The 27112-nt window shown below is 38.2% G+C and overlaps 1 protein-coding gene across 2 annotated transcripts in view; it reads right to left on the bottom strand.

Annotated features, from left to right (window-relative positions):
• Positions 1-7284: 7284 nt before the first annotated feature.
• SUSD1 (sushi domain containing 1) overlaps positions 7285-27112 on the bottom strand; it is a 49660-nt gene continuing 29832 nt past the window's right edge. For both annotated transcript variants that reach the window (XM_030968154.1, XM_030968153.1), the window contains exons 12-16: positions 18521-18614; positions 17175-17430; positions 13608-13647; positions 11466-11559; positions 7285-8710 (exon numbers count right to left, since the gene is read on the bottom strand). In XM_030968154.1, the coding sequence (XP_030824014.1) occupies positions 8572-8710; positions 11466-11559; positions 13608-13647; positions 17175-17430; positions 18521-18614 (623 nt within the window). In that variant the 3' untranslated portion in view covers positions 7285-8571. The remainder of the gene's footprint in view (positions 8711-11465; positions 11560-13607; positions 13648-17174; positions 17431-18520; positions 18615-27112) is intronic.

A 27112-nucleotide genomic window follows, 5' to 3' on the forward strand; every position in this document is an offset into this window, starting at 1 on the left:
ACTGCGTTCAATCAAGCCTAGTTTTCTTTGGATTTGTATCGTTACTGACCTGAATTCTTAACATAACTTGAGTAGTGTTATTAAATGAACTCAGTTCTTAGAAGCACAGGAGACTAATCACATACTAAGCAGTAAAATTTTTTCATTACTGTTTGCATGCAGGAGACAGAGAGAATTGACTGTGCAATGGATTCTACTGTATTCCACACTTTATAAGGCTTGGGCAGAACATCAATTACTAGTGCAGTAGATTCTCTAGGGTCTGACAAGTAGAGAGGCTGGATTCTTGCCCTTCTCAATTGCCTACTTTCACCAAACACAAAACACAACAATTTTAAAATTCTTGTTGCTCTTGAATGTGCCTTAACACAGACAGGAGACAAAGAAATTTTTGTGGGGAGACAGAGTTTGTAGCACGGTCATTTCTTCAGAAAACCTAAAACTGTGAGACAGCTACTTACAATAAGTAGTGCAGAAGCAACATTTGGATGCACCAATCCCAAGTTTATGAATGAGAGCAGTGGGGGTCAGCAGAGGGAGATATGCTGACCTCTCTCTATGGTGACCAGCAATGGAAATGCATAAAGAAATGAAATGAAGATGCATCAGGGGAAGTTTCAGCTGAATATTAGGCAAAAGGTTGTTCAGTGAGAAGGTGGGCACTGGAATGGGCCCCTGGAGAAATGGTCACAGCACCACACCTGTCCAAGTTCAAGAAGTTCTTAAACATTGTCATATGGTTTAGTTTTAGGTAGTCCTGTGAAAAGCAAGGAGTTGGACTTAACAGTCTGTATGGGTCCCTTCCAACTTGAGATATTCTATGATTCTATAATTCTAAGTCTTGACTCATATGCCACTCACAGGAAAATATACCCTAAAAATGGAAAGGGATATAGAAGTGAAGTTCATTATAAGAGTTTCAGGTTCTTAATGACTGCTGAGGTAAGATTTTTAAGAGGGAGTGGAAGTCTTAAAAAATTAAAAATCAGCACCTGATATTTAGAGTGTTGAGAAATAGTATCTCTTTTAAATATTGTAGTCTCCAGACACTGAGTCAAAGTACTTGAAACTATTTTCACCATGCCTTTATTCCTATAATGAAGCATATCCTGACTGCAGCAGTTTTACCCATACAGAGAAAGCTTATAACTAAAAGGAAATGATATGACTAAACACAAGAAGCAATTCGTCAATACCTAAAGCAGACTTGCAAGGAAAATATCTGGGAAGGGAAAGTCCAAGTACCAGATAAAATGCCTGAAGGCAAGAGTATTTTACTATCATACTGCTTTACTCTTGTCTGCTGTGACATATTTGCACAAAATCAAGTGACATCTAAATGGTATTAAACTGAATTCCTTCTCATATTAGCTTACTGTTCTGGCTTGCTGATATTCTACCAAGTGTTTTGGGTTCATCACTCCTGTGATTATGAAATCATTGTAATTTAAGTCTTACTCTGTCACCTTAAATGCAGTCCCGTTTCAATGCATGAACTCTGCTTTTTGCTTTGGAGGTTGAAGCTGGGCAAAGCTAGAGCTGCCAATTCAAATAATTGACACAGGAATATTTGTTACACCTTGTCAATGATGGTATGTTTTTTCATTCTAAATGCCCAAAGCCAATATATGAAAAATGTGTTTAAAAAATTTGGCTTATTTGAAAAATATTAAACAGCCTTGTGGTATTTATCAGGTTGTGCAATGAAAAAAAACCCAGGAGTCCCAGCAGAAAGCAGAGCAGAAAAACAGGATCCTAAACTAAATTCAACAATCTTACTTCATCTCATATGCTGTTGTTGAACAGATTTAAAATAGAAATCTTTTAAGAAGGAACACACAGACATAAAGTATGGAATTGTATCTTCAAACAATAAAGGGAATTGCACAAAGGCAATGTGCAGCTGGAAATTCCTACCTTGCTTCACACTGACCTCCTGTGTAGACAACAATGGATAAATAACAGTACTGCTAAAGATTCTGTGGATACTGCTGTGGCTATACCAGGAAATATTCTTACATCTATTGTTTCAATTTTCTTGAAAAAATACACAGTACATTCACCTCTCTGGTCTCCTCTTTCTGCCTTGACTTAAAGCATAACAGTAGATTCTTCACTAATGTAGATATATGTCTCATTGTGCTAAATTTAGAAATAACAATGTAATCTGGCACAGGGTGAGAATGTGGGTGATTCCATAAATTCAAAGGAATTTAATGAAAATCTGGGGGAGAAAAATAAGTTCCTCAGTATATCTTGATCTAGGCCCACTTTAGAATCTGTTTTATTGTAATAAAAATGAACATCTGGCAGATTGAAGCCATGAAGAATAATGTGATTAAGGTAGTATTTAGCTGAACCGGAAGGAGACAGGTATCATTAAGCCATAAACCACTCAAATTGTCATACTGAAACATGCTGTATAATCACATAATAATAATAATATTCATTTGCCAGTTGGAGATTGGCATACTGTAAAAATGCAAAACTGCTGTTGAAGCACTCTTTCACAGAATTACAGAATATGCTGAGTGGAAGGGACCCTCAAGGATCACCGAGTCCAATTCCCAGCCCCACACAACATTGTCCCCAAGAGTCACACCATCAGCCCAAGATTATTTTCCAAATTGCTCTTGAACTCTGTCAAGCTTGGTGCTGTGACCATTCCTCTGGGAAACCTATTCAGTGCCCAACCTCCCCTCGGGGTGAAGGACCTTTTTCTAATACCCAACCTAAACCCTCTGACACAGCTTCAGGCCATTCTTTCATGTCCTATCACTGGTTACCATGGAAAAGAGACCAGTGTCTGTCCAAGTCCCTGATGAAGCTATTGAAGAGCACAGGGCTGAGCATGGAGCCCTGTGGAACCCCCCAGTGACAGGTTACCAGTCCGGTGTCACCCCATTCACTGTAACACTTTGTGTCTGACCCCTGAGCCAGTTGCTCACCCCTCACATAATTTGTTTATCCAGCTGTGAGCTGTACATTTTCTCTAGAAGGGCTTTTCAATACTGGAGGACCAATACTGAAAGCTTTACTGAAATCCAAAAAGATTACATCAGCTAGCTTCTCTTGATCAGCTAGGCGGGTTATCTTGTCATGGAAGGAAATCAGGTTTGATAAGCAGGCCTTTCCCCTCATGAAACTGCGCCAGCTGAGACTAGCAACTCTGTTGCTACCTCCCCAAATAATCTTTCTGTAATTTTACTGAACACTGAAGTGAAACTGACAGGCCTGTAGTTTCCACAGTCCTCCTTCCTGCCCCTTTTTGAATTCCGGAAAAATGTTCATCAGCTCCAGTCACCTGGGATGTCTCTGGATTACCAAGATTGCCCATAAATCAAAATAGGTTTTGCCATTGTATCATCTAGCTCTTTGAGGAAGCCCATCAGGCCCCACAGATTTTTAGATGTTAAACTGGAGCAGCAGACCCTGCACAACTTCAGGGTTGAACAACTGGGAGTTGGTCATTCTCACAGTCAGGGGGAGACTCTGCAGCTCAGGGTACTGAAACCCCTTGGTTCATTATCCACGTTGAAGACACGGGCAAAGAATGTGGTAAACACTCTTGCCTTGTCCCTGGGCCTCTCAGCAGATATTTACAATTGCCACAAATTTGGCATTCACAGTGATCTGATTCTGTTCTATGCATGAAGGAATACTCCACGTTAGAAGAAAGGACTGGATAAGTAAATGCATGAAAATAAAATACCCAGAATGGGTCAGAATTCACAGGAATACAAAATAAAATGAAACTTCACTTTAAGTTTCATCAGCTAAGAGAAAAACTAAGACAGCCATTCTACACAGTTGAAAGGGATAGCTGAGAGCTGGCTTTCACCAACCCTACCCTTTGTTTCTATTATATTAGTCTTGATTCAATGTATTGGCACAGCTGATTTGTGGTCATTAGCTTGGAACATCTTCACCAGACTGCTGCCTTTTCACTCCTCCCAGGATGGCTGCAGGAGTGACTTTTATATGAACTGTTACCAAATCAGGCTAAAATATTCCATGCTAAAAGCTACTCAAGAAAATCTGGGCCTTTGGATATTACTTTCTATTAAGAATTTGCTTTATTTCTATAATTCTTTCTCTGTTGCTTCTCATTCTACTAGTATTTTTATAGTCTTGGGGTGGAAACCAAGGTTCTTCACTCTTGCTGGGAAATTTTGACTGTATCCTCAGTTAGTTACGTGCAATGGAACAAACAAACAAAAATAAAATAAAAATAAAATACACACACACACACACACACATGCGCGCACACACGTATATACATATAATGCACATATAATGTACAACACAGTAATCCAACAAGGACTCCAGGGAACATAACACATGAACTGCAACTGAACTGCATAAATTTTGCTGCCTCAAGCTGGGAAAACCCTAATAAAGTGTTGTTGTTCCTTACTCCACTGTGAGATTGCAGGAACAAAGGCACTATTTCTGGAAAAAATACACAAGCAATTTGAGGAAAGAGGGGGAGGAGGAAAAAAAGAACTCCAGAGCAAGTCTCCCCTTTTTCTTCTGTGACTGTAATGGTGCCATTTTGTTAACTTCAAAATGGAAATAGCTCCATAATAGCAATACCACAAATTAAATTAGTGTGCTTTGACTCCTCAGACCTCATCGCTGTCAGAAATGAAAGGACAGTGCCTGTGCTGTCCAGAGAGTCATTCTGTTGCTGCTAGGAACTGCAGTACTTCTGCAACACTGACACTTAATCCCTTACATTAGAGCTCAGCACTGAGATCACCAACTAATTTCACAGAATGTACTCAGTATATGATTCAAGGACATCAGTTCTCTCCTCGAAAGGACTGCAACAGTTAGATTTTTCACAGACTTTCGTAACTTCCTAGCAGTTCTATCACTAGGAGCAGAAGTCCTCTCATCTGAGCTAGAGACCTGTGAGCCCATGTTGGGTTCTAGCTGAGCCATGCTGAAAATGAAATGGCCTCACAAAATAGTGCAAGACCTTGGAAACAGGAGTGGAAATTGAGAGTAGTTAAATCTGAGAACATACACAAACACAAGGAGTAGACTGGCTGTCCTGGTTACAGCTTGGGTAGAATTTATTTCTTTTCAGTAGCTGTTACACTGCTGTATTTTGGATTTAGAATAAGAATGGTGTTGATAACACACTGATGTTTTGGGTTTTGATAAATAGTGTTTATCCTTAATCAAGGGCTCTCTTTTTCCCTTCTCTCATACTCTGCCAGTGAGAGGTAAGCGAAAAACCGACAAACTGGGAGGGAGCATAGCTGGACAGGTGACCTGAACTGGCCAAAGGGACATTCCACACCACAGAATGTCATGTCCAGTACATAAACTGGGGGGAGTCACCCAGAAGCTCGGCCAGTCTGGGTCCAGGAGGGGCGTCTGGCATCTGTCAGTGGGCAGCGAGCAATTGCATTGTGCATCACTTGGTTTTTTCTCTTCTCACTATTCTTCTTCTTCTTCTTCACCTCTATTATTGTATTTTGCTTTATTTTCAATTATTAAATTGTTCTTAGCTCAACATGCAAGTTTTACTAGGATTTTCCTCCCCTTTTCACTGAATTGCTGGGAGAAGGGAGGGAGGGAGTGGCTGTAAGGTGTCCATTTCCATGGACTTTTGCACCTAAAACCATGACACTGGCTCACCTATCTGACCCTGTTTGTACAATTGATTGACAATATAAATACTGAAACAAACAAGCCTGGCTGACTTCTGGGTTTATCATGCCCAAACTAAAGAAATTTCACCAAAAGGTTTAAAGGACTCATCAGACACATGTAGTAGAAACTGTATTTTACAATAAAACTCTTTCCATTTGATATACCATCACAACTACTTGCGTAAGTGCTGGATTTTTACAGTATCCTGTGTTGATAGTATAATGAGTATTAAATATTAAGTATTTTTACAGTATCCTCTGTAGATTGGTATATTAAGTTTCAGTTAAGCTTACAAGACTTGCTTACCCAGGACTAACAATTTCCCATTTCCTAAGAGGATTAAAACACTCTGCATAGAGCGCAGACATTGGTATGGATCTAAACCAATGAGTTTCTCAATACAGCACATTTCAACATAGCACCAATGAAGTGGCACAGATCAGCAGCAGAAGTACAGTAAGTTCAGTTCAATTAACCTTACTTGGCCTGGGTGTGGAAAACCTATCCAAGGAAGCAGAGAAAAAATTGGAAAAAAAACCAGACAGATTTCAGTGTTAACTGAAGGTATTAGCAATGTCTCTAGAATCACTAGAAATGTGAAGGTATTAGAAGGTACTAGAAAATGTCTCTAGAATTTCTGGAAACATGAGAATGTGGTTACGACATTGCAATTAGTTCAGCAGAAAAGGTTGGGAGAAATAGAGCAAGGGTCTAACAAGAAAATCTGTTAACATTTGCACATTGATCTGAGGATGGTAAGGTTAAATTAGTTCACTATTCTTTCTATATTTAACTGAAACATATATAGGTGGAAGAAAGATAAGTAAACATGAAATAATAAGATAAACACAGATGAAGATGTGCTTACAGTCAGAGGCAGGTCTGCCAAGAGTGACAAGGGAGGCAGAAGGAATGAGGGAAACTTGCAGAACTGTAGCTGTTGTGGAAAACTGAAGATGACAGAGAGTCTTGTCTCATCTCTTCTCCCTTATCAGTCCATTCCTGGGTATCAGGAAGCCACACTGTGTGTAGATGTCCAAATCAGTCATTAAGTATGTTATCTAACAAACAGCAGCAGTATGGATGTTTTGTAAGGAAAAAACCTTGCTCTGAAAACTTTATGAAAAAGCAACTTAGGCAAATAAGAGGCACATAGAAAAGAAATAACCTGCTGAAGATTACACAAAGACCTCTAGTTTTCCAATTATAGCCATTGACAAGATGGACTTTATACTCCTGATCAAGTGCAGCATACTGGAACACTGGTGGTCTCAGTAAAGCGCAAAAAGAAGTTCAGGTTTTTTTCACAGAAGATGGCACATCTGTCTCTCTAAACAATTTCCAGCCTCTCCAGCTCTCCCTTACGCAGGAACAGCTGCTCATGAACTCTCTCTAAGGACCAGAGCAGCAGGAGACTGAATCAAAATGAAGTCGTGCAGTTCATACTCTATACTAAACCTTGCAATCTATTCCATTGAGAAAGGGAATTAATGAATTCCACAGAAGAAACTGAAAAATTAAGGCATGGTTTCCCAGTATGAACAGTTTAGTTATTCTTTCTCAATTAGCAACAGAAAATGCTATCGACTTTTAATCCTTAATGTAGACAAAGGTGTTACTTAACTATTAACCTGAAAGACAGCTCTGGAAATGCTGGATAACAGAAATGGTATTTGCCCAGACCTGGAAAAAGCACTCAGCTGGATGCAGCAATTGAAAACTCTTTTTGGCTGTAACTCTCCTTTGCTTTTAACTATGAAATCTGCTGTTGTACTTTAAACCCAAAAAGACCCTAATTACATGTTATAGAGAGACAGAACACCTAAAATTGTAAGAGTAGTAGGCATCAGAATCTTAGCAATTCAGAAATTTAACAATTCCAAAAATGTGCAGCAATATTTAAAGTGGTAAAATATAAAACATAACTTAGGAAAAAAAACCCAAAACTAAAACTCTTGCTTTTTTTATTTCACCAGTTAACATCTTTTTTGCTAACATATAACAAAGCAACTTGTGAAGAGGAGTGGAAATAATCAAAGCCACTTCATTCTTTCTTACAGAAGAAAAAAAACATATTAACTGGGAGTATGCCATAGGAAATTGGTTAATTGTACTTTATTAAGTGACTCTAACTAGATGTTACACACCAGACAATTAACTAGACAATGATTTAATGGCTTTACTCAGCTGTAATTATAGAAAAGAGATTAACAAAACTACACTTAACACAGGAAGGTCCTTCCTTAAATTAGTTTCACACGCCATTAAAGCAAGCAGCTTTTGAGCAAACTGCAGGTTTACAGATTGGTATATTATTTGCAATAACTGCTAATCGCTCTGAGCAATGATTGCAATATCTCTGGAACATATCAGTTGCTGACACTACTAGAATGTGGCAACTTCATGGCTAACAAGTGTACATGTCACTGATGTATCATTACTTGTAAGTGACTGATAGAATTGTTCTACCTTTATAATTGGAAGTACAATAGGCACTTTATCTCGCATAAGGGTAGGTCTGTACTTTTGTTCATAATAGGCCAGTTTATGTGTCCAAAGGTATCTAAAGTAGCAGTTAATCCTCAAACAGTCTCAGCTGGATCAAGGGATTATTCATGTAATCAAGTACAATACAAGCACTCATTATCAGGCATTCATGCAGCTGGAATAGTTGAAAGACTGTGACCAACACATGGGACGCATGATAACCTGCTTGTGAGGGAAGGTTCTCTTTCACACACCACACCATTTGGAATAAGGCAAGACAATAAACATCCCACTCCAGTGACAAACACATTTAAACTGTCCATGCTGTAGTACATATGTGACATGCAGATACCAGACACATGCTGGCTTTGAAAGAAGAGCACGTTTTTTTCTAAGCTGACTTCAAGGAATAAACCATCAGAGAAGAGAGACACTTTCAGCCTCTAGGAATGATGATGCAATCCCAGCTTGTGCCACATCTACTCTAGTAGATAAACGTACAGCCTCACAGGCTACAGCAGCAGGTGGGGGATGCACTGGGCTGTGGAGACAAGACCTGGGGACAAAAAAAATTCCAGTTAAAAAAATCTTACAAATTATTCGAGACTCAAGCATAGACCTGACAGGGAACTTGTATCACTCATATTGATTAGATACATGACAATGCCTCTGAAGACTTTTGAAGACGCATGGTGGTGCTAAAAATCCTGATCATTACAGCCAGTGTGAGATGGGTAGGAAGCATTCCCATAGGTTACCAGATGATTACCTGGCCAGTGTTAACCTTGGCATCAACAAAACTGATGCCCAGTGCGGATCTTCAGAAATCTGGAGTTATGGCACAGTCCTTATGCATATGAATGGGCAACACATACAAAAGAAAGCAAAGAACTAAGAGGAATGGAGCAAGGTGTGTGAATGACAAACCACTTTAATAACAACTGTGGACTAACGCATTTTTTTAAATGAAAAATATAATATATAAGGACATCAAGAGTCAGACTTCACCTAGCGAATCCAGTTCCAGACTTTTACTTATTGAGGAATAGTTGGAACTGCTGTAAGCAACCACTCTAGCAGGAATTCACACCCTGAATTCCAACCACTGTGGAAACATAATTCCTGAGACAGCAAACATGTGGCAAGCTGGTGAGCACTTGAATACAGTGGCTCTTTGTGACAGAAGCTTCCGGGGACCCCAAGAAATAATCCAAGACCATTCACCTGACACCATGGCAAGATCAGCCATAGTTATGTCATAACTGACAAGTTTGTTTAACCTCCTCTTGCAGACCACCCAGAAGCTGCATTCACAGCAATTGGTTCCCATGCCTCCCTCTCCTACAGCTCAGAAGCACAGGGGCATGCTGTACATGTACCATTGGCACTACCAACAGCAGAAAGCTATCTTTATATAGTGGCATTTTGTGTATTTGCAACTTATGCTTCTGGGCAGAATCTTCTCTGCCAGGCTAAGCAACCCACCACTAGAATGCCCTGTTTGTAGTTAAATTAAACAGATCCCAGATCTCTCTTATCAAATTCCACTCTCTTTCCCTCCTGCTAGGCCACATCTGTCTTGTCGTATAGGGTCTAAAACAGGACCATGGTTTTACGACTGGATAGGGCAGAAAGCTGACTTCATGTAGGTTTTTTTTCAAATCACATTCTTACTCAGAAATGCTTTAAACTGATGGTTAATTATAACTAAAATCACATTTGTTATTTAAAATATTACAGATACTTCTTTGTGAGCATTGTGAAGGGTCTTATCACAACTGACATCTGGGGTTTCCCTTCTCTGCCTACTGCTAGGACGGGGCAATTTTAATTTCTGTCAATGATTCTGTCTGATATTCCTTAGAACAGGAGAATGGATTCAAAAATTTCTCTGTACATGAGATCAAGGACCTAAAAGATACTTGCTAACTTATTAAGTCCTTGTCCCCTACAATACACCACTGTCAAATTTACTCAATGTAACCAGCTCCCTAAGGATTTCATTTTCTCTCACTCCTTTTGAAAGAAGGCTGAAGCGGCAGCTCAGGGTCTCTCACAAGTGGCTCATACTCATACATGATTCTTCCAGTACTGTCTCATACCTCAAATCACTCTCCCATCATTATGAACCTAATTGATTTGACATAGTTTTGAAAAGTACTAATATCCCTCTGCCACATTTTAGCCAGGGAAACTAAAATAAACGAGAAGCCTTTCACACCATGACAGCCGAGGGAACCCCTTCCTCCTGCAATAAGTCCTTTGTCAGGAATGAAATTTCTAATTTCTTTAGAAATCAAGACAGTAAAAGCCCCTTCTTTCTCAAATATCAAAGCCAACTCTGAAAACGTTTTCAAAACCCCCAAAACAACCAAGACTGCAAGCTCAAGTTTACCACTGCATTCTAATGCTAAGGGAAGCCTGAGATTTGTTTATTCTGTTTATTTAGTAACTTAAAGAAAAAAATGAGACCATGGAACCTTTAATTCAGAATTTTGATTGCAAGAACTGATTTGAAATTTAGACAACCACAAACAATCCAACTAAATCTACTTTCTTCAGCCCTATATACGAGTAGTTCCTTCTGTTTCAGAGCACCAAACAAGCAGCTTAACCAATCAATGCTGTATTTCATAGCCCCCAAGCTGGAGGCTCCTGACCTTTCAAGGGAAATATATCAGAAGCCTATTCTTGTAGATATGCATACTGAAACAAGAACAAAATCATAGATTTTAGTGAAGAGGTTTTACAGGTATGTAGGCATTTCCAAATAGATAACTTGCATATTTGTTTTAACTTCGAAAGGAAGACAGTTATGAAGTTACTGATCCTGCTTGAAGGATCATAAAACATAAATGAATAAATCTCCTAAAAAATTTACACATGTTTCTATCATGGCCTTTAGGTAAAACAATTCTTTTCAGGCCTTTTAAATAAATTTGGGAAGACAAAAAATTAGCTCTGTACATAAGCAAAGTGCATCAACATTTTGACAGCATATAAACTTCATGTACTTAATTCCCATCATATTAGAACACTTCTGTACTAAAGTCCTGGTTCTACTCACTGCCTTAAATCCTTCCTTTATTAAGATAAGCCCTACACATTTTAAATGCTTTGCCAGAAATTGCGAAGATACAGAGGACATCAGTTCAAGCAATGGACAGCATTAGTGGCCACTGAAAGCACCATTGATTACAGTTTCTAACCACCCATGATGCCTAAACCAAGCATGTTGGCAAGAAAATCTATCTGAAAAGAAAAAACACGTGAACGAAGACTGCAAAACTGGAGGCAGCAACATCACATACCGTGCCATGGAGAATGACAGGAACAATATAAGGCAGACAGCAGCCACTGACCCTAATCCAACAGCAGTCATGTATTGCAGAGTGGGTGATAAATCTGAAAGAAAACATCAAACAATTCAAACAAACCAATCAAATAGTGCAGCATCAGTCTGCTCATAGATGAAGTATAGCAACAAAGCCTAGATGCTGGACGTACAGCTCAGTTAATGAGAGTAATAGAGCTGACTACCTAGTAGTTACCATCCAGCTGAGGAATAAAGATTAATTAGGAGTATTAAAAAATTATTGGTAAAAGATATACCTGCCATTATAGCACCATAACACCATTTTCCATCAGCAACTTAGACACCCCTAGAGAAGATGCCAGCCCTGCATAAAAGTTACAGAATTGTCTTCCCTCCATATTGTAGACTGAGTATCATGAAAAACCCTAAAACTTCACTTAACTTCTTTGTGGCAGAAGAAAGTGTGCTTTTAATACAGTTTTCTCCCACTTTTTATGACAATGATCTATAACACAAGATCTAGCTAGATGGCACCTGAAACAGGGCCAACTGGTTTAGATTTAATTTACAGATTTGCCTTCCACAAGTTGAATTAAGTAATATTTCTCAAAGGATTCAGCAAGCCAAAAATACTCTCAGCCTCTCCAGTTGCAGAAGTAGATTACGGTAAAGGACACTGACTATAAGTCCATTGGATATAAAGGTAAATGGATTTACACTAAAGGCCTGACCAGTCCTTCTCTCTTCTTTCTATGCTCATTCTTTTAGCCCCAAAACCATAATCCACCTATTTGTAAGACAGCCTCTGAGGATGTGCTGCATCTTGATAAATGACAAATTCAGAACAGAACAGTTTTCTGGCTTTCCATAGTTATTCTACAGCTATTGCCTAAACAGTCCTAGCAATGGAACCGTCGAACCTAAGGAGTCCTTGATCTTAGCAGAGTCTCCACAATGAAGAGCTGCCTGCATTATATTCTAAGTGTGCTAAATTAACTAGGTCATAAAAGTAATTACAGAAAGAGTAACTAAACAAAACCTAGAAATAAACACAGAGTTGTCACCAGAAGATCAGTTATAGTGATAATTTGATATGGAGGAGGTGCACCTCAAACACTCCATGCACCTCATGATTTGACATCATTCCAAAGTACTGACCCACTTTCCAGCATTACTGCCTTTCCTAACTCAAATTTGCAAGACTTTCAATTCAAAAGCAGATTTTAGGGCTCATAGGAGACTCCAGTGGTGCTGCTTTCTTTCTCAGCAGAGGCAAATGTTTGTTTTTTGCTGAGACAAGAGGTGTGAAGAGGAGTTTCAGCTATGGTGGAAAGGAAGGAAACAAGTGGATCCCAAACTGCTCTGAGATAAACTCATTAATTGGAAACATTTTGAAGTCAAAAAGTAAATCAAAATTTATTACACTGAGAAATTCACAGGGTTTTAAAGTTATGCTACTTTTATACTTAAGAAACTGTACTTACCAGTATTCAAATTAGCCATATTTTTCATTTTTGCATAGTATCTTCTGGTTTTTTTAAGACTGTAAAATTCTTGATGGACCATCTGAACATTCTAGAATAAAAAATATTGCCTCTAAAAGCTAAAGCATATTGTGGCGACATGTTTCCGGTTTTTGTTGTTGCTGAGATTTTTTTGTTGTTGTTGGTTTTGGTGAGGGTTTTTTTGTTGTTTTTTGGGGTTTTTTTGTGTTTTTGTGGGTTTTTTTTAAATATATATTTTTAGTTTTAGTTTTAGTTATTGTTGTTGTTTTTTGACAGATTTTTTAAATCTTTAGGTCAATATAAAACTGTCTTAAAATACACTTCCAAAATTTCACATTTTCTGTGCTTCAAATCCTTTGTGCACAAAATTGCTGTAAAGATTTGGATGCGATGCAAAGAAATAACAACAGTGAAAACCAGGGAAAAACAGGAGAGTCCATTTTAGAATGGACTGCTGAATCCATTGGAGTGGAATAGTGAAGAGCAAGGAAATTTTTCTCTTCTCTAATGTTTTCAATCCTTGAAGTCAACAGATCATGAATGGCAAAAGAAGAAACAGCCACAGCAATTATTAGTTTATGCTGCCAAGCAAAGCCATTAAAACTTTTTTACTGAAGGAAAAATTGACTTACTTTTAATTTGTGCCCAAACAGTACAGGACTGTGTTCTTACCTAAAAAAGAAAACATAAAAAATCACTGTTTCTCATGAGAAAAATTTATTGTTATTAACACCCTCTGAAAGATCAGACATCAAAAAAAATTACTATTGGAATCGAGTTTGTTATTCCCTTGGTAGCAGCTTCTATATTGTCTTAAGAGATTATAAATTATAAAAATAAGATTAGACATAGAACTTTCATGAAAGACTGGCTCTAGCTTTTAGCTCATTATTCTTCCTTTCTTTTTACAACCTTCTATCCATGGAAGGCTCTTTGACATTGCTTTGATCAGGGTTCAGAATTTTTGAAATGTGAAGATAAGGATGAATATGCTGTGTTAACTCTCTCCCATGCAGAACATGTATACTAAAGTTGAGTATCTGATGGCATGTTTTACAAATACTCCATGTAGCATTTTCCTCAGTTATGATAACATGCTTGGTAATTTTTAACAGCTGTTTAGAATACTTACAATTAAAGAAATATTTATCATGAGTCTGCTTTTGCAGACTTGTTAAGTTTAATTTTTTTACAGTAAGCCTTGGTCTCTGTACAGCATTTTCCCCCAGCTCTTCATAGTCATAAATTCACAAAAAGTTCTATTCTAGGTTCTACTATCTATTGTGTAATTACTGTGAAGTGTATTTTTGTAGTGCTTCCTGCTAAATGACTTTCACAGACTTTCACATAATACATACACAATACATGCATTTTTCATATTGTAGCAAAGTGTGTGTTATGATGCTCTGAATAACAGTATGTTTGAGAAAGGCTAGGGTTTGAAGCATTTGTATTAAAGGATGAAGGCACATTTGTTTGATTAATCTCACTTCTATGTGTCTGTATTCTGAATTGTGGAATCTCAATGATTCTTAAACCCATTATTTATCAGGAGTTTTCTGGTTAATCAAAAAGACGAAAGACTGACAAGAAAAATCTTCTCAGAAGTGGGAAGATAAAGGGGTGGGTTTAGAAACCAAATCAAATGCCAGATTCTGGGGCAGAGGTGTGAGTGCCATCATTTTGAAACAGCTACCTTCATGACACACTCTAGTGTGCAGAAAATCAGACATCTCCTGCCTATCACGGAAGTTACAGAGGTCTCATGAATCTCAGAGAAATAAAAAATAAATGGAAAGTAAAAACCTCACATCAGACACCCTTTTGAAGACCTCCAAATCCGAACAATGGAAAAATGAACATGATAACATGTTAGGGGTATTCAGTAATAATGTTAATAAAAATCAAAACCAAGCAATGATTTTGCAGTATGATGATACAAATTGTACCATTTTTAGTATGAAAGGAGACAGAAGGGACCCTTAAGGATGCCAGAATATGAAAGGGAATAATGAGAACATTAGTTAGGAGCCTATTACATCTATTTCTAATTTGTCTGTATTCAAATGGAAATGTGCTAACAAGTAAAAGACACTTCAGAAATGCTCATTTCACAGGTATTAAGAATTGAGGGCCAAGCAATTTTTTTAAAAAGAAGACTGAGCTCTTGAATCCAAATGCAGTTACTTAAGTAATCACATTTTTAGAAAGTCTCAAACCCCAACAACCTGCAATTCATAATTCTGACTTTTTTTCAGCTGTCTAATACCAGCAATTGCACATAATAAAAAGGGCATGACAACTGAAGATAAACCAATACTTTTGAACCAGCAGTCCAACTTCCATTTAAAGAAGCACAGCTGCAAAACAAAGCAGTTTGGTATTTGCAACCCCAATAATGATTCATAACTGTTGCATGTAACTCTGTGTATTTCATAACCAAAAAAACCATACAGGAAAGTGTACCTGAGGGAGATGATGCATTTTTAATGGTAGGAAGCAAGAGTGACCTCTACAAATAACTGTAATATTAATCCATCAAATCAGTGGCCTAGAAAACACATCTGCAAATGTCAGCAGTGAAAGATCAGGAAATAATCCATAAGAAATAATAATGTAAGTTAGAAGCAGCTTCATAAACGGCTGGTAAAGATGTATAAGAATCTACTTTGTTCTGTGCAGCAAAAACCTCCGCAAAATAAAAGAAGTTAAAATACTCCAGTGTTAGAAAATACTGAGGGTAAAGAGCTAGGGAAGCCAATGCATAAAACCCCAGGATAAATAAACTAAGCTCAAAGATATATTTATTAGTGCTTGAAGAGGCCAAACTTGTATACATTTGACTGATTAACAATCCTGCTCTATAGAGCACATTTTTCTATGAAATACAGTTCATTGTCCAAATTCCAAGATATTTTGAATGTCAATGTTAATAACTAAACATTACTTATGAAATGAAATGCCTTCTACTGTAATTTTCCTACCTTTCCCCTCTCACAATTAATAAAAAAGTATGACAAAAAACAGACTTGTATCAGGACTGGAAACCACTTCATCTCTGCTAAAAAATTTCTCAGTCTACTGCTAAATAGTACTGCACAGATTAGTAGATACCAGAATCCTCTTATTACATGCACTTGTTTTATTTCACTGACTTTGAACTGAGGCAGTTACAGGTAAAAGGTAAATCCTTTTATTCTTGAAATACATTTTGATAGTAATACACTACTAGGAAAATAGTACTTTTGAATATGCATAAATGAGGATGTTACTCACTATTTCTTAACAGAAGCTGTTTTAACTTAATGAGATTTGTGTGTAGGCTTCCAAAATTGCAAAGAATCATTTTTAAGTGACTCATGGATCAGTTTTTGCATGCCTCCTTGCTTTGTGCTGCATACACAAAGTCCTAAAAACTCTATTTAAGGCACTGATTAGGTGTTTCTTTCTTTATTAGAGGTTGCTCAGTTCAGTTTTTGTATTTGACATTCAGGAATTGTATTGCACACAAGGAGTTATCCCCTTCCCATACAAGAAAAACTTTCTACTGCTGAGACTTATATTTTAAAAAATTTAAAACTATTGACTCCTGAGATAGATACAACTGGAAAACTAGATAATATGTACATTTTAGAAACTTTTTGTTTCTAATTAAAAATACATATTTACTTTGAAATGATAAAAATATAGGTTTTTTTACAAGGCTTTCTCAATGGAGCTGGAGCCTACAATCACTGCCTTTTGGAAGGTAACAACACATAATAAAATGTATTTTTCCATGTAATTTGGAGAATTGGGATATTTTATTATAAAATATTTAATTAAAAATTAAAATGGGTGAATTCATCATTGCTAAAGAGTGATTTTCAAATCATCATACTAATGTCTTTTAGTAAATTCTGGCCCAATACAGACATCTTCAATTACTGAGGGCAGGGATGGCTATTCATTTTTAATTATTTTCCATTGTCTGACTTTTGGCATTCAGAATTGCTTCAACATTACAATGACCTAAGTACCATTAAGAAATTTTAAGAGATATTTAAAGAGCTACAGATTTAACCTAATTCTGTCAACTAGGAGATCCTCGAAGTGTCATAAAAATTTAATACCCAGCTAACATTTTCATCTTTTCATCTTAATACCCAGCAACATTTCATTGAAGAGGTGTAAAGAAGAGGTTTTAAAACATCCATTACCTTATTCCACTCACTTATTATTTTCAAAAAAACACAATACTCTTCTCCCAGCTTTAAAGGAGCATTATAAAACTTCCCATAATAATGTCTGTCTCCAAGAGCAATTGACATATTATCAGCAACATCCTTTGCCCGAAATTCAGCTGCCACATATCCTTTAATGTCAGTGGTGTTACTAAAGAAAGATGTAGCAGCAAAGGAGTCACAAATAAAAGTGCTTTGCAAATCCAGAGGAAGTACAATCACTTGATAAAGACTAGAGTGAAACAAAAAAGAAAAGTAAATATTAGCCCTCATTTCAATGAAATAGATATCAGATATTAATTAACCCATACTGTTTTTTTTCTTTTTGTAGCCTCCTAACTGTTTTTTATTAAGAATGTCCAATACAAACGCTTCTTATACTAAAATATTTCTCTGTGTGTGTGTTCTACTTCAATTTTAACCAACTGCACTGCATGCACAGATTAGAGCTGGGTCTTCTCATCACATTCATGTTATTGCTACATGCTTATTGATGTTCAGAAGAACATAAAACTGACATCAGACTATCTCCTCCTCACACTGAAGTTCACCTATGAAATAATATACAATTTTCTCAAAAAATTACTTGTCAGTTCAAAGAAACAGGAGTTCTTCTGTTGAAAGGAGGAGAGGACAGCTACCATTTAAAAAAATTTAATCAAATCTGTCTTCATTCCTCTCAAAACAACGTTTAGTCTATCGTATTCAACCATAGGAAGACTATTTATTAAGGTTGTTACACCAGCCATTCCATGAGACCTTCTTAGGGAGCTTTCAAGCATTTTCTGCTTCAGTGTAATATTGAGTAACCTTTCATTTCTGTCACCAACAGTACTCAGGAAGGGGTAAATCCTTTTACTCCAGAAATACATTTTGATAGTAATACACTACTATGAAAACAGTACTTCAAAATATGCAAAAATGAGGACATTATTCACTATTTCCTCTGGCTCTGGGGGAAAAAATGTACTGTTTGCATGAGTTCATTGGAAAAGAAAAATCTCATCAGTAGAGGTGTGTTTGTATCCATCAATAAAGATCTACTGTAACCTCACTGTGGATAAAGGGAAAAGAAAAACAAAATCAAACCACAAAGCAGTGGTGAAAACTCACAATTATCCAAACTAGGATTTTGTTCCAGAAAACAGCAAAAAAGCCTGAAGCTAAATATTACTCTGCTAAGGGGAGAGAAACTCGGAGGTTCAGTTCAAGTTTTTTTCTCATTGCTAAAAAAATAATCTTGTCACCCAAAACAGTTCTAATCTGTATGTAACATGAACCTGCAGAATGTTTTTGAAAGGGTGAACAGCACAAAGACAAACCTGATTGGTCCATTTTGATCTTCTGCTTTCCGGAGTCTGAGCAAAGGTGCAGAACCTTTAACTGCAACAAATTCTACTTCTGGGAAAGGGGGATCTGAAAAGTGAATAAACACCTGTGCTTCAGAAAGGTTTTTGAAATATTTCATACATCAGTTCCTAGCAACTTTTCAGTTCCTTTTTCAACTGCTAGCTAGCTTTTCTGCCAAAACATCCTCAATTGAGCCTTGAACCCCAAACAGCTAAAGCAGGCAACATAAATTGGCCAAGAAAACCACAGAGCAAATATGATCATGATGGTCTGGCAGCCCCTGTACTTCTGCTAGCTGGGAAAAAGAGAGATGCCCAAAAATGGTGGTTGACTACAGAGAAATGAGCCTTTCCGACTACAGAAAAATGAAGGAGGAAGCAGTATTATTTACTAGACTAATTGAAATTGTCAGGGAGAAGAAAAATATGAAGCTGTGCACAGACCCCATTGCAAGAAATACAATGGTATGAATAAAGGAGAATTTAGTAGTGCCAAAAGTACTTTCAAGAAGGCAACTTCCTTAGATACTGCTCGAAGTCAGGTAGCAATCTCCAGGCTCTTAAATTGGATTGGATACAGAACTCTAATCTGTTTTAATGGGAATTTGCATCAAGGCCAAGGCTGAACAAATAGTTCTTCCTCTAATTTCAATGGTAATGATGACAGCTGCACACTGATAAGGAAATTACCAGCCTGGAAGCAAAACTGAAAATAGATTCAGTGTGTACAGCCAAGGGGGCAGAGTGCAAAGCATAGACATCTAGCCCAGAAGTCTAAAAGAACTTGCACAGGTAAATACAGGTATAGCCAGGCTTTTTGAACACCAGTGTATCAGGCTGCTGATGTGGTATCTGACTGAAGAGCAAAAAATGCAGTGCTTATGCACAGAATACCAAGGCTTCAGAGCTAGAAAGAATAATCAATATCACGAAGAGAAACAGAAGAAAATCAATGCAGATTTCCCAAACTTAAGAGACATCAGGCAGAATACTGCTGAGATGCATGGATTTTTCAAAGATCTGGAATACAAATAGCTGCACGTATCTTTTAAAGTGTAGAAAATCATTAGTTTTGCAGGAGAAAATGAGGTTTGTTAGAAAAACTGTCAAGAAGGTAAGTAACTGCTAAAAAGAGAGCTAGAAAATCATGTTGAAAGCAGAAGTACTGGGGCGCAGGAAGGTTATGAGAGGTTAGTACTACTAGCATTTTGTTAACAATCATGGTGCAAAATCCCAGTATGTACAGATGAATTTTGCTGCTCAATGTTAGAAACACAGAGATTTTACAAAAGGAGAACTGAACCACCCTAACAGCTGTTGTTGTTCAAAACTGGGATTAAATTCACTAGTACAAAATACAAGGTGATACACCTGGGCTTCTAAGGGGAATTTATGCTAAATATTCTAATTGCCTTTGAGTAGTAGAAATGGCGTACTAGTGTATCTCAGAATGAGTGCTAGGCTCCAAAATGACAGCAAAAAGCAAAAATCCAGAAGGCTGCTATAAAAGGCATATGAATCAGGCTAACATAACACTAGAATAGTAGCACCCAAAATACACAAGGCCCATGTGTGACCATTTCATATGACCTCTGCTTTAAACACAGATGAAATTTATGAGGGGATACAACTTTGGCACAGTGTGCCCAAAATAAAGCTAACAGGCCATACAAGCATCCCTAGCAAGAAAAACCTCTACCCCTTGACAAAAATCATCCTCAGAAGAACCTCCTGAAAGCCTACCTACCCAAATAAACTGCTTTGGTAGTTCCCTTTACCAGGTTATCTTCAAAACCACACTATGGGTGAACTACCAGTAAAGAAACCAGCTATGAATGTTTAGGATTGAAATGAGAGTAAGATTTATACAGTGGTCTACAGCTTCCTCCCCTGGGAAAGGCACTGATCACTCTTCTCTGATGACCAATGACAGGACCTGAGGGAATGGTCTGGATTTGTGTCAGGGGAGGTTTAGTTTGGCTATCAGGAGAAGGTTCTTAACCCAGAGGGTGGCTGGGCACTGGAAGAGGCTTCCCAGGGAAGTGGTCACAGGACCAGCCTGACAGAGCTCAAGAAGGACAATACTCTCAGGAGGATTTGGACAATACTCTCAGAAGGCACATGGTGTGACTCTTGGGGCGTCCTGTGCTAAGGAGTTAGATTTTCACAATCCACATGGGTCTCTTCTCAGCATATTCAGATTCTCTGAAAGCAATTGTTCTACAATGACTTGCTTCCCTCTAGTAGAGTCAGGGCAGAAAACCCTTTCTGAGAGTTTTCTGAGTTAATGAAATGTACTGCATGGCTGCCTGCAGGAACAGGAAACAGTCTTTGCTCCTGTTCTTTTCAATACACCTGCAGCCACAGATACTGTAAAAGGTACAGGCAGAATTTCTATCTGAACAAAATAAATTAACAACTAATATTTGACAGCCAATCTTTAGGCCCTTTGCAGTTTGCAAACTTCAGCAAACATTAATTAAGAGACAGAAATTATCTCTTAATTTCAGTGGTTCCTTAGCACAGACACTGTCAATAGAGAGAGTGACAGGAAAATATATCTTTCACGGTGGTTTTATCTGGTATACTCCTTCTATCTTCCTTTCCTTTGACATTGAGTATCACCACAAGACACTATTATTAATTTCCCTAAAGAATTTTTCAATTTCTAAGAAAAACTTGGGAATATCTTCTCTAATGCCAACCAGAATGACCATTGCATGCAACGGTTTTGCATTGTTTTTACAGAAAACAGCACAAGAGGAAACAGACGTGGACTCAGATGACAAGAAGATGGATGCTGACCAATGTCATAACAATGGATTTTTCTATTTTCTTTAATTTGACAGGAAAATACAAATAATGAAAATAAGTAGCCATCCAGAACTGATAGCCCTAGTAAGTGAGTAAAAGAGAGAAGGATCTGAAGAAATACATACTGCTGTTAAAGGATGGAGTCTTTTGCTATGTTTAGTTTCTGGTAAAAAATACTAGTTATTAAAAACATAAAGCACACAGAAGACAATCCACCTGTTTTAATAAAAAGAGTGAACAGTTTGTAGCAATGTGAAGGCGTAATAATAATACTAATAATAATATAATTGAAAGGAGTAGTTAAATTTTTGCTTCAGTGATCAGAAAATAAACTCCAAAGGAGTTGTTCCATAGGCAGTATTTGCCCACTCTGACTTTTTTAATAAAATAAGAACTTTGCCAGAAATTAAACACCTAAAAATATAATTTAAAAGAAGTCTGCTGGGAGGTCAACATTATTACTGGACCTAAAAATTCTCTTCTTAAAAACACTGACTTAACACCACAGAGAACAGCTGGAGGGAAAAGGGGAATACTACACAGAAGAAAGGACTTGCACTAGGTGAAGAAAACAACATCTTCCAGTCTGTTCAGGTTCTGTTAGCACCTTGCCTTTCTTAAAGAATTAATTTTTTTAAGTCTTCACGAGCAGAATAAACTAACATCTCTGTAGCAACACCAGGAAAACAGAGAAGGGCACAGCAAGAAATCAAAGTATATGCATAGATTTATGCATGCATTGTCCCACTCTAAGCACTTCCTTGTCACATCAGTCTTATGGTTAGCAACACTTGAATATTTAATACAAAGGCTAATTTTCTACAGTAAGAATCCATCTACTGATTTTTCCCTCTGAACCTGAAGGCAAGCTACAGCGAAGAAAGTACATGCCAGGAAGTGCTTCCTGCTGCAGCAACACTGAGAATCATCCCAGGCCTCAATGCTGGAGCCAAAGCCTGCTTGGTGTTACACTGTAAGGGCAATAACAAAGCTTTAAAAACAATAATGGAATTGAACAACAAAGTTCAAAATCGCATGGCAACTCCTCACCAAACTTGACATTTCAAAGAATCCAAATCAAAGACTCTTCTTAAGGCTGGGTTTAAAATAAAACAACATATTAGTAAAACAAGACCATTTGCATGATCTTAACACCCTGCACACAAGGGATTTCTTTCATCTGATGCCTATATAACTTAGGTCAAAGTTACAAGGTGCTTCTGTAGCTTGAGTTATAACACATCAATATAACCTGATACATCTATATAACCTGATATCAGTACAACCTGAATCATAACTTTCTATATGTAAGTAACCTGAATCACAGCCTTTTATACCTATATAACCTGAATCATAACTTTTTATACCTCTATAACCTCGTAAAAAATAACTTTCTGTGCAATGTAATGGCTAGTATATGGTTAACTAGCTGCTTAAGGCTGAATAGACAAAAAAGAAGAAAAAACACACCAGGTGGATAGCTTCAGAGACGGGTAAGTATAGTACTAATGAGAAATTGGCAAATGTAAAGCCACTTAGCCAAAAACCAAAGAATTCAGGCCAGCCAGGACCAGACAGACCAAGGAACACCATAACTATGCATGCTCCAAAGACAAAGCTGAAAAGTTCAGACGCAAAGAAGACCTTGGAAGCCTTTATCAAAGACCCCTGATGACCCCCAAACTGTGGAGGCACAAGCACGGTGCAGAAGAGCTTTTTATAACCATGAGACCCTACCATGTAAATAAGTTCTGGCATGTATGTGATGATGTTGTAGTGACATAGTGACACAAAGCAATGCTTACTGTATAAATACACCCCAGCACTTGACAAGGGTGGGTGAGTTAGGTGGAGATCTCTCCTCACCACCAGTGCTGCAATAAACAAATACCTGCTCTATAGACACCGGTCTAGGGGGATTTATCTCCAGCCTTTTTTGGACATCACATGGTTATTTGAGGACTTTATGTCCAAAAGGTTTTTGCTGAATTTTAAAACAAGGAAGTAAAAAATACTGTAGAAAATACTACTGTAAAAGTAAAACTAAAATAAGGTTGAGATATTAATACAAAAGAAAACATTGTTTACTGGTTTTATTACTGTTTGAAGAGTTAGCATTACTGCACATATTTAAATATAATTGTTCTAGTACAGAGTGAGAAGAGATTTTTCAGTTAGAGAGGAACATTATGTGAAAAGACAGAAGGAGGGAGAATAAATAAATCAAGACCACATCCACAGAAAAAATCCTTTCGACCTTCTTTAAAGACTGGAAACCTTTAAAGATTTTAAGTCATTTCTGGAAATCCCACTCATGTGATTCCCTTTGCTGACTGTGGCTTTGTTCCCCTGCTGTGTGGTGAATGTCACACCATGCTGTTGATGATGAGGAAGGTATGAGTGCAGCAAGCAGCCGTGCAGCTGGACCCGGGGCGCTGCCTGGCCAGCACGGGCCCTGCTGCAGCCAGCGGCGCCGGGCCCGGCTCCGCGCTGGGCCTGAGCTCTGCTGCACAAAGGGGCCTTTCTTCCTCTCGGGGACAGCAGCGCCCAGGGCCAGCACACCCTCAAAGTACAACCAGCCTGGGCAAGGAAAGAAGGGGGAAAGCAGGGAGACGTGCTCCAGGGCACCTTGGCTGGCACCTCTCATGCCAGCAGTGACCTGCCACCTGCCCTCAGCCGTGAGCGAGAGCTCACAGCCACACAACCACGGGGAGCCCGCTGTGCCCCATCGGGTGTCTCCTGTGTCGGCGCGGGGCCTGAAGGGGCCCCAGTTCCAGCTGCAGAGCACCTCTGGGCCAGAAACTCCACCTTTAAAAGTAAATCCGCCCACATCTCGCTGCTTCTTGTATGGATCGTCCCTAGGGTGCGTTATGGTCGCCTGACTGCTGCCATGTGTGAGCCAGGCTGATCCCCCCATCTCCTGGCTCATCCCTGCCTGCACATTTCTATGGTTTGTCTTCTGCTCCAGCTCCTCCTGCGGCGCCTTTCCCCTGTGATCTCTAGGAACAAACTGAGGTGTGTTGAGTGCTCACATCTGCTGTTCTGCAGACGCAGGGGGAGGTGTTCAGGGTCTGGCAGCAGAATGGGAGCTCAGTGCTCTTGGCTCAGCGTGTTTGGGTAGGGACCTCCTGGGCCTTCCACAATGACAGCCTCCTAGCCCCAGTGAAAGAGGTCTGGTCTGGGACCCTGCAAACAGCTGTCTCTGCTCTGACCCCAGTTCCTAATCCAATGGCAGGACCTTGCCTGGGTAAGCAGAGGGGTGCAGCACTGTGCTGGACTCTCAGGGTGAGCACCCAGGCTTACAGTGCCAGACACTTCCTATATCCCCTGTCTTCGCTCAGCACTCTGCAGCTCTCCCTTCCTCCTGGACCTTGGCCAAGTGTCATGGTCCTGCACACGGCCTGGAACTGCTTTAATGGGATGTGTGGCACAGGAGACTGGCCACATATGCATATGTTCATATGCACCAAGATGAATGCACTTCACAGTACCTGGCCATGGGAGAGGAGGAAATTTGGTCAGGGAAAACTCAGCAAGGTGCTTTTGGTGCTTTCAACTAGAAAGCCTGACAGAAGACACCATGTTTACTTTTCATTATTTCTCTTCTGTGAGCAACCCACGCAAAGCAAACAGTATGGAAATCAGAGTTCTCTTTCTCTTGCAAAGCACCGGCTGTAAAACATAGCTTGTGTCACCAATATTCGTTGCTTTGTAAACAGAATAAGAGAAATTATTTGAATGTTCCTGAGTTCACAGGGACTCATGAAAAATTCTTACTATGGAGGAGTTCAGAAAAATTATAGTGAAGTGGTGTTCATATGAACTTAATTATGCATTTAAATAATCTCTGCACAAAAATACAAATTGTATGCATATGTATGAAAATATTTACATGACTGGCAGCTAATTTCCCCCTCCATTAAAAAAAAGTAATCATGCTCATGCTTTCATCACTTCTCTTCCCTCATTACATAAACCGGAAACTCCCTTCTAGGTAATTCTTGCGCTCTTATGCTGCACAGTTTACTGGATAGTTTCTCTGGAGGTACACAATGCTCTGGTGCTCTCAGAATAAGAGCTGTGAGATCACCACACCTCCAACAGTCTTTCACTTCACTGGAAAGTAGATTTTGGGTTTTCCCTCCTTTTCCGGACCTTAAAGAAATTCCCTTTATGAAAGAATGAGTATAAATGTTTTCCATCCTACATCAGATCAGAACAATAGTCTATCTTTTATGTGCATGTGTACATTCAGAGGCAGATGAACAAATCAGACATCACAATCTGATCTGTAATGTCATACATTTTCCACACACCAAGACAAAGGGCTCTAGAAGATTATACTTAACATATGATGGGAATACATTCTCCTTATTCAAGTAATTTTCTAGACTCTCCCCTTGTGAGTCTACTTTCTCACTCACATGTTCATATGAAGACAGAGATGAGACACACACGAGTACATGGCCTGCAGGTAAATCTTGGGCTAAACCAAAAAGAGTAGCAGCTGAGAAACATGGAAGTACTACAATTATCTGAGGTACACAGACTCAAGGTCAAGCCTACTCAAACCCCCTGGAAAGTACATGTACAAATATGTAAGGAATTGCAGTATGTGTGAATAGTATACCTTGAGCAAACTCAAAATACAGCTTGATTCTAAGCAGAAAATCAAGACAAGGAAAAACAATGAGAATTTAACTTAATATGAATTATTTTACAAGAAGGAAATGTAATCAGTTACTCAGGGACAAAAGTTCTATTTCTAGTGTCCAGAAACAGTTTTGGTCTTACTATGTTCTTAAGTCATAGTGGTCTGTTCTAAAGCAAAAAAAGCTAACCAGACTCTGTAAACATATAGGCATTCATGAACCCCCAAAACACCAGAGTTTTCATAAAGAATCTACCCAAAGCAAAGCTCAAAAATAGACTGAAATATCAATGGAATTTTAATGTGGCTGAACTGAAAAAATTACTCTTATTCAGAACATTAGCAATGAAAGTAAAATAGACCTAGCTCCTTATTTATTATTTTGTTTTCCAAACACTTGAAAAAATGGTTACAAAACAGTTCAATCATCTTCATTTTGTATGTAAAAACAGTTGGTGAAATTAAGAACAATGCTTCCCCTGAGCATAAAGGATATTCCAAAAGGAAAATTAACAGAGCCATGTGTAAGTAGTATAATCACAAGTATGCCCACAAGACACCTTTCCTTCTCTGGAAAGGGACTCAAGATTCCTTGTTTAAAAGATAATCTTGCTACCATCCTTTTACATCCACAATATAATCACTGCTTAATAATTTTTGATAATTGACTCAATTTCCTATTTCCAGTAGACAAGTGGTGAGAGCTTCTTTAAAATAATTTAAGACAACATAAAAGACTGTGCAAGATGCCTGTTACAATGGTCCATGAAGCATTTGCTAGACTGCATTTACCATCAACAAGCTGACAGCCAAAACCAACTTTGTGCTCACCAGTGAACTATTTTTTTAGAGGATGCTATTTGTCAGGGAGAAAAACAGGCTTTCAGGTCCAAGTTCTTGGCTTTTTTTTCTTTAGAAATAATATGAATATAATGTATCCTCATTCAGGATGAATATGGGCATAGATATAGATATTCAGGATACATAAATAACTTTCATTACAGGCATTCACAAATCTGGGTTTTTAAAAAAAATACCCAAACTTACTGCTAGCATTTACATACTTATTGTGTTCTGCAACAGTCTAAAAATTTACACAA

The sequence above is a fragment of the Camarhynchus parvulus genome, chromosome Z, assembly GCF_901933205.1.
Source record: "Camarhynchus parvulus chromosome Z, STF_HiC, whole genome shotgun sequence".
NCBI lineage: Eukaryota > Metazoa > Chordata > Aves > Passeriformes > Thraupidae > Camarhynchus > Camarhynchus parvulus.